The sequence below is a fragment of the Macaca nemestrina genome, chromosome 6 (genome assembly GCF_043159975.1).
Source record: "Macaca nemestrina isolate mMacNem1 chromosome 6, mMacNem.hap1, whole genome shotgun sequence".
Classification (NCBI taxonomy): domain Eukaryota; kingdom Metazoa; phylum Chordata; class Mammalia; order Primates; family Cercopithecidae; genus Macaca; species Macaca nemestrina.
Genome location: NC_092130.1, coordinates 153,988,000 through 153,997,360, shown reverse-complemented (window position 1 = coordinate 153,997,360; position 9,361 = coordinate 153,988,000). Strand labels below are relative to the sequence as shown.

The 9,361-nt window shown below is 32.0% G+C and overlaps 1 protein-coding gene across 3 annotated transcripts in view; it reads right to left on the bottom strand.

The window, feature by feature from the left end:
* Nucleotides 1-1,409: 1,409 nt before the first annotated feature.
* Nucleotides 1,410-9,361, bottom strand: part of LOC105472991 (cadherin 9) — a 166,301-nt gene continuing 158,349 nt past the window's right edge. For all 3 annotated transcript variants that reach the window (XM_071099072.1, XM_071099071.1, XM_024790107.2), the window contains 3 exons: nucleotides 8,608-8,725; nucleotides 8,255-8,506; nucleotides 1,410-4,226 (listed from right to left, as the gene is read on the bottom strand). In XM_071099072.1, coding sequence (XP_070955173.1) covers nucleotides 3,739-4,226; nucleotides 8,255-8,506; nucleotides 8,608-8,725 — 858 coding nt within the window. In that variant the 3' untranslated portion in view covers nucleotides 1,410-3,738. The remainder of the gene's footprint in view (nucleotides 4,227-8,254; nucleotides 8,507-8,607; nucleotides 8,726-9,361) is intronic.

Sequence of the window (9,361 nt, the reverse complement as noted above, 5' to 3'; positions counted from 1 at the left end):
TGGCAGGAGCAGAAGCTAGTGAGAAGAAACACTTAGAAGAACACTGCAATAATCCAAGTATGGTTATTAGACCAGCATTGTAGCAGGTGATATGATGAAAGATCATTGTATAGCAGTTAAATTTTGAAGGTATCATTCATAGGATTTTCTACAGTATTAGATATGGAAGATAACAGATTGAAATGAATGAAGATTGACTGCTTGGTTTATGGCATGGACAATTAGAAGGATAGAGCTGACATTAACTGAGATGGGGCAAGCTGAGAAAAGATAGGAGTGAAAATTAGTAATTAAAATTTGGACATGTTACTTTTGATATGTTTATTCAAGTAGAAATTTAGAATAGTTTGGATTATTACATAGAGGTGAAAGTGGGAGGTATAAAATCAGAAAATTTCAATCTATATCTTAGATACAGATATAGATATAGACAGGTATAGTAACATGGAAAATTGGTAAGAATACCAGAGACTTGAATTTAACCAGAAAAGAAAAAAGCCTGGACAACTCTAAAATAGAGAGCTAGAAAAGAAGAGAAAGAACCAATAAAGAAGATTGGGTAAAGTTAAAGTACAACCAACAGAATAAAGAATTCCGGAGGCTAATTATGATACTTGTGCCAAAGTGACAGGAATGATCAATATCCACCACTACTAAGGTAAGATATTATTACTTTTTTGTTCCTGTTTGTTTGCTTGCTTTTATTGTTAATACTATTTTATTTTCTTTGCTAAGTTTGGTATTTAAGTCATTGAAATTGATTCAATGTGCTTGAGAGCAAAATTGAATGGAATAATATCCAGACTGTGTATTAACATGCAAATAGTGTAGATAGGTTATTCATACTGAAAGAAATTCAGATATAAATATAGACATATTCTGAAAATTATTGAACTTTCTAAATAAAACAATGAAATTAAGTTTATATTTGGGATAATGGTTACTCAATTGATTTTAATTTAATACTATTTTAGTTTGAAATAATCAGAGCTAATTAATTTAGTTTGGCAAGTACACATTAAGAATAAATTATCTTCAACATTTAACAACCCCATAGTTCATGAGAATAAAGTAATAGAATCAAATCTTACTGAGGATATTATGTGCATCTAGTAAAATAAATTCCAAATCCAATAGGGTGAATGTTGTGATGTGTGTTTTCCTGAAGAATTTCAATGATTCATTTAGTTTGCTAGTAAGGAAATAATAAAATCTGGTCCATCTGGCTCCTGAATGCATTTTACCTACTATGGACATTTCATAGATTATTGGAAAAGGATAGGAAGTATTAGTGTTACACAGATCTGTTAATTTCCTTGATTCAATCAGATCCTCTGATTCATAGCATTTAAGTCAGGTATATAAAAACAATCACATACCAGTTAATATTAATTCTTCTAGCTCTGTGCTTCTTACAAAGACTTCCATAGGTCAGTCATTTCACAGATCAAGGAAAGGGAGAACTTTGAAACTAACTTCATTAGTTCTCAAAAAGATACAGCCAAATAATATTTTGCAAGTTAAAATATTTAATGTTTTATTCTATCTAATGACAATATTACTCTCTCATGTCAATCACAGATCTACACCTTGTAGGTAAGTTTGTTTGTTGCAGTGCTCTTAGTATTTCAAGCATGGTAAGCCCAGGCAAGCTATGTAACTACCAATTTATTCAACTCTCCCGCCACATAATGTCTTCGTTTTTTAAACAACCACTACATGGACAGTCAGTATAGGTCTTCTTAGAATTGATTTACTTATTGTTATTTAACCTTGTAGTGATTATAGAACAAAGTGATTACAAGACGCCTTGCTCAATGTCTAACTTATTTTTTAATTACCTCAAGTCACTCTATATATCCTATTAGGTATTTGTCTATCTATGATGGATGAGCTTTGGCAATGAGGAAACTAATTCCTTTCTAAGGTAAAACTAAAATATCTAATCAAAACTAAAACTAAAAATCTTTCTGTTTTCTGGGTGATTGTGTCCTGAGAAATATATCAAGTAATTCTCAATAGTCCAGTATGTCTTTTTCTTAGCGTTAAATTAAATCTTAATAAATATTTAATGTGTGCTACATATAGAAGATAAAGTTCTTGAGTTAGTCTTGGTCTACAAAAACTTTACAACATAGTGATATAGCAACAAATAAGTACATGTTTATAATTTGGTATTTGCTCCTTAAAACCTCTTGGTAACAGACTAGACAAAGTTAAATTTCTCCTATATGAATTCCACCTAGGAATCACCATAAGCATGACATTTGCTGCCTAAACTATGAATAATTGAAGAGGAATAAAAGGTGAATTCTTGGCACAGAAAATAGATAACATGCAATCTCTCTGTGAAGTTCCCATATCTTGGTTGAAATTTTATACTGTGAGCCATATCAGGGCCAGATTATACACGGCAGTCTTTCAAATATTCGCAGATGATGATTGCTTACGATTCCCATCTCTTCTTCTTTCCCATGGTTTGAGGTGCCTATATTCTATTTTCTGAACAATCGCAATAATTAGGAAACCATCACATTCTTTTAAGTCTCTTTTCTCTACTTTTCCTTAGCTTTTTCAAAACTTTCTCAACTATAATGACTTGGAATTTCCTCAATAAAATAATAAATTTAAAAACAAACTCTCTACTCTTCAATACACATTTTAAACATGTTACGCACACCTGAGCATATATCCCATGAATTGCCTCATCATGAAGAAAAAAAAAAAAATCAGAACTATGATTTCTCATTTTGAAAACTATACTACTGAGAGAAGATTGATTTCGATTTTTTCTATGTCTACATAACATTACTGACACATACTTCATTTACTCTCAAATATAATCCACTGGTTGATCCCATAGTAAAGTAAAGACTTGCAAAAAAAAAAAACACTTAAAGTTTATTATCCACAACTCTATATATATATAATATTTTATATTCCAAATGTGTCTCATACTCTATTGATGGTTAGACATCAGTGGTTCTATAAACATTAGTCAATATTTAAGTGATGAAACGGAAAAATAACAATTGGTACCAAAGTTATTTTATAGTTTCACTACATTGTAGGTCCAAATCCATGCAGTAGTTTCTGAACTGCTTATTCCCTGAGTGAACCATGTTTTACATTTAAAGGTGTAAAACATTTTTGTTATAAATGAGATCAGATCTGCCTCTAGGAATTAAATAAAATGAAATGTATTTTATAAATACTAGTTTATTTCATAAAAATACAAAAATATAAATATACATTTATAAAAATATGAATGAATTAACACAAAGACATTCTTCAACTAAATAAATATGGCAGTAATAGTCATTCCTATGTCATTAGGGATATATCTTTTCCATATTAATTTACAAAGCGGTTGCACAATGTTTAGTTTAATAGTAAAGGTGACTGAAAGTCAGTTAAGAAAACATTTATAAATTATTATACCTAAGAAAAGGCACAAAAAGCCTTTTAAGTATTTTTATTGATTATTGATGTGATATATTTCCTTCCGAGATTGTTAGGCAAAGAGGGTGAACTGGTTATTATTTTTTAAAAAATCTATATCATTCGTATTCATTCACGAAAACTTACTGATTAAGCAAATCCCTACTAAGACAACACCTACGTATTGTTTGTAATTTCAATTTTTGAAAAATTTCCTCCCAGGAAGAGAATGCAGGCCACTCAATCTAATAACATAGACAGTACTTCCACTAATGTTGATCAAGTCAAACAATCCTCTTAGTCTCGGTCACTATCATCACCCCCGTACATATCGGCAAGTTTTTTAAAACGAGGCCCCCAGTCACTGAGGTAATCATAATCTTGGTTACAATCAGCTGTGAGGGATTCTAAAGAGCTGAGCGAATCTGCTATGGAATCATTCCCTTCATAGGCATACGTTGCCAGTGAATCATATGGAGGTGCACTTGGGTCTGCGTCGTTTTCTTTTAGTCTTCGATGGATAAAATCTTGTACATCAATATTTTCCCATAGAGGCACAGTCCTCCTTATCTGAAAAATAGTTTCGGGCATTACATCCCGTCTAAGTTTACTGTCTTCTCTTGCCTCTGGATTTCTTAATGTGCCAATGTCAAAAGCCTGGGTATCTTCTTCCCCACCGCCTTCGTCGTTATAGGTGACAATGTTGTCCCGGACATCGTCTTTTGAAATTATCAGAGGTTCCTTTTTCCTTTGCCTCTTCAATGCAGCAAACAGCACGACTAAAACTATTAATAAGAAATGGGAAAATAGTGAGATTTCATGAGTCTGGATAAAATAGAGTACACTTCTGAGTGTGACATTTGTTTGGTACAGGAGATATTAAGATTAATCGAATAAAAATAATTAACCGCCCTGTAGAAATACAGAGTTTCTCAAGGCAAGGACTGGATGCACTATATTGATAAAGGAGCAGATATTACCATGCCATTAATTTACTGTCAAGACGTACTCTCCTATGAACTTCTGGCATTGAAAAAGCTTTATTCAAGTACAATTATTATATTTATCCAACTGCAATTGCCTGACACATCGGCAGTCTTTCCAAATGTGCACTTGTTTCAAATACAAAAACGCTAAAACTCTACTCATGATATTGATCATTCCTTTCACTTTGGCACAAGTATCATTTCTTAATGATTCAAGGGAATATATGCAAAACATTACTCATCTATAGATATATATATTTGTATATGCATTATATTCCTATATGATGCGTGTACATATGCACACACATGAATATGTCATGAATATGTATGTGTCACTGATTTTGTCACTTCCCAAATCTCATAGGTTTAACTAAATTCCTTTACTGGTCTAATTTTGTAGTGGGCTTAGAAAGCTGAACTATAACTCTAAAAGTTACAACATGAAATTCAAACTCATCTTTAACTTATCTTACAAAACACCTCAGACTGTATCTTGTTAATGAGGACTTCCTTGACATACAAGGTCTGATTTAAACTTTTGGAATGAAATGTTAATTGTATTCTCTCTACTTACTGTATTAGTTTTATTGTTTACATGCCTGTTACAAAGTTAACTGTGAACTTCTCTTTGTATAATATATTTTCTTATTTCTCATCATAATACTGGAATTCAAATTATGTGTACTGGAAGATGAACCTATTTTCTAATAAATGCATGCTGCAATTAATAACATTCATTTAAAAAGAAGCAAACACGATTTCAAAATACAAATTTTCCATTAAAAATTGGACAAACCCATAATGTTACATATAAGAAATGTGAGAATAAAATCAAGAAAATATCATCAAAACACACTTCAGCATTACCAGGGAAAAACACAAACTAGGTTTCCTTTACTTTAGGGAACTTAACTGTGTGTCGGTATTATTTATGCTTCACAGAAAATAAGAAAATGTTGGCTATTATTCCTTTTCTCAATTGTTACATCGAGATTAAACAAAGCATACTCACTGTCGTTGAGACTACACTTCAACATGGCCCGTAAGGCCCCTATAACTATACTAAAGCCCTGTCCAATGTTATTTTCATATTGACCAGCAAACTTTTCTCAGCTCTTCCTAACTGAAAGTAAGATTTTACAAAAGATAATTAAAGATTATCTTTAATGTCGTAAAAGTAAGATTTTATGAAAGATAATTAAAGATAATTAAATATAATTACGAAAGTTAAAGAAGTATCAGTAGTTAGACTTCACAGAATGGGCTTTGGGAGCTGAGCTATATTCAGGATCATCTTAGAGATATTAAAAAAAGAAAACTGCAGTAAAGATGAGACCTCTATACTCTCCTTTTAAAAGATGGGCATACGCTTAATTAAGTCCAACATGGATCTGACATCTATCAAATTTCAGCCACACACTAGAAAAAGAGATTTCTTTCTAAATTTAAGGTTAAATAAATTTATAAGTTATCTACTTTTTAATCAATAAAATAACAATTGTGTAGTCAATTATTAAGTATTAAGGGTTCCTTAACTAATAAAAACTTACTAATTCCCACAAATGGTCCGTAGAATCTGTTCTGAGCTTTCCTTTTCTACCATATTAATATTATCAGATCATTTCTTAGATTGAGGTTATTAATCTGGAACATGTGAACAGAATTCAGAAAGAATAGGATAAGAAATGAAAAAAAAAAAGTACCTCATTATTTCCATCCATCTGTAACTCAAATTTAGCATTTCTTTTCAATAGGATTATTGGCATAAACTATGGTGATAGTGGCAATATGTGTGACAGATATTTTATATTGCATCACAGTTTGACAGATAAATCAAACCATAGTTAGACTTGCTCCAGAACATGGCATGCATGATTTGATAAGCAAGCACAGTTTTCTTCGTGTTTTTTATTTCATTTGTGTAAGTGTATTTCCTTTTTGTCTTACATGTTTTACTCTAATAAATTTAAATCGTCATTCTGGCTAGGTCCATTCGCTTCATCAGGCTGCCAAAAGTGTCCCTACAACCAAAAAGTTTAAAATCCCAGCCCTAGATTTTAATCTTCCATCTTGCCTTATAAAACAGATATAAGCTAAGAGTTAGATTTCTTCAAAATGTATGAAAGTACATTTAAAATATTATTGTCAGTGTTATGTCACTATCTTATAAAAAGCAAACTCTCTTAACTATAGAAATGCAGTAACTATGTCCAGCCATTACCATAAAGACTCACAATAACAATAAAGTGCTTTAGTAACTTTGAAAATATAAATTTCTGAATTAGAAGCAATTTTAACTACAATAATAGAAAATTACTCCACATTTAGGCAATGAACTGGGAAAGTGAAAAATAAGAAATTAGGGCTTTCCATATTGCTCAAGGAACAAAGGTGGCTGACTTTGCAGAATATAAGAAGAAACTTTCTAGGATTTCTGCATAGAAAAAAATAGTATCAAATTTAGTTTGAGAATGTTCAAATATCTAAACTTACTTGGGGGGATGCTTTCGGTTCCCTATGTGTGCATGAGTATCTTTGTGTGCGTATGTACATTATATTAATACAGAAATTTTTCAAATGATCTAACAATAACGTATTTTCATGTGGTTCTAAATTAGGAAAGTGGAACTTCCTGAGTGAATAAAACAACGTGAAATCAGTAGCACTTAGCTAAAAGGCTAAGCCAAATTTTTATCTCCGTAGGGATACAAAAATATTTTACAAAGGAGTTGAACCCTCTAGCTGTAGGTGGGGATTGAAATTGCTGATGGCGGTGGTAGCAGTGTATTTGTTCTAAACCACACTGAGAAAATGTTTTTCTAAATAGTTGGATCATCTTAACTGAGACAAATGTTTTTCCCCACTTTCATCAATCCCCTACTGAAGTCCTGCAAGGATATCTGGCCAAAGGGATTTCATCCAGATAGCTTGAAAGGATTTGCAGAGAAAAGGAGCCAGCACATATGAGCATTAGAACATAAATTTGGCTAGCTCCCCTGCCCTAAGCATAAGCATTTGGGCTGAATATTTGATAGAAACAATTTTTTTTTGGAATGTTTTCCAGTGGAACAACTGTTTAATTGAATTAAATAGTTGTCCTGTTAGTGCATGTTCAAATAAAACATTAGCTGTTGGAACATGACTTTATTTAGAAAATATTGCAGGGCTAGGTATGACCACAGTGATATAGTGATATTTTTAAAACAGAACTTTAACTTCTTAATTTAATATGTCACACCAATGTATAACAAGCTATATAGGGGAAAATGTCTAACTGTGACAACTTTAATGCATTTGCATGTCAGACATCTGAGATAGATAACTCAGAATATGTTAGTAACTGTTATTTGTAAGGGCAACGTAGTCTTTAATTTGGGAATAATAGAAAGGAGAAGTCTATAGTAATCTGTGTTTGAATGCTAGCTAAAGCCTTTTCTAAATGAGTGACTTTGAGTAAATTATGTAGCCTTTCTCTAGAAGAAAAGTATTTACCTTATACAGTTGATGGAAAGATGAAATCAATGAAATCAAATGCCCTTAGAACAGTGAACAAAGTCAAAGATATAATACCAAATGATATAAAATATATTTTTTAAATACACATGTGTATAGCATTTGTTAGATCTTTATTTTTGGTCTCTGGAAAGCTGGGACTATCCCCACACACAAAAACTCTTACTTTTTCCTAATTGAAAGAACCATTTTAATAAAAAGTGAAAATGTTCTATCTTTATCTGTAGAGAAAAGTGTTATTCAGTGCACCATCCTCGGACCGTGAGGGAGAGATTTTTGTGAATTAAAGGATCATTCAGAGGGACAGAGCTTACTAAGCAGTATGAGGACACAGAGGAGAATCGCAACGAGAGCTCCCGTGCTCAGGCCGGCTGAAAGGATCAAGGCTTCTGCCGTGCAGGATTGCATGTTTCCTTGATTATCGCAGGCACACACCCGAATAGTGAGTGTGCCAGTGCTGCTTTGAATCGGATAATCGTTGTCAAAGATTAAAATTGGCAATAAGTAGGTGCTCATTTTGTTGCGACTGTAGCCATCTTTTCGAGTCATGATTCCTGCTGTGTTATCTGGTGGAGAAAAACATGTAAAAAACCAAAAACTTTCATATGTGTTTTTAACTATGTATCTTAAAGTTTCATGATTTTTAGTTTTAGAAATTTTCTTATACCTTTATTATCTACAATGGTGAAATTCGGATTGAGAGTAAATTCTGGCACTGGTTCAAAATAGAATTTGTGACCTCGGGGAGGGTCATCCTTATCCATGACACTGACAGTCTGAATCAACTGAAAGCAACATAAATAAATTAATTAATTAAGCCTAAGGCAATTTTCTTGTTATTAGACGATATCTTAAATCCAGGTATTTGTGCTTTAAATACATCACAAAAACAAAGCAACAAAACAAAATAAATGCCATTTAAAGAAAATTGGCCAATGCCTTATTTTTTATGGTTTTGTCTTAGGTAACTTATTTAGTTAAGAGTGAAAGACACCCAGTAAGCCCAATGGTTTTCAAGGCATCTTAAAGCATTATTGCTTTATACCTGGCCAGCTTAAAGAAAAATTCAATCCCTGCAATACCTATCCTCTTTTGATATTGTTGAAAGGCACAGCCCATTTTATTATTAATTGATGAGCAATCCGTTACATCCACTAGAAAATAATTCTTCAAAGGATGAGTACATAGAAGATGCATTTTTTAAAACACCAATGCTTAGCGCAATCACTCCTATATATTAACATTATTAATATATTTTTAAAATAATAAATCAATTTGTCATGTACTATCAGAAAGAAAATGATTTTGAAGCTATGGATACCATTACTACAACTTAACTATTTTACTTAAATTGCTTGCTTTTCCTTTAATAGTATTTGCAAAGACAGATATACAAAGAAATACTTTTAAGATTTTGTACA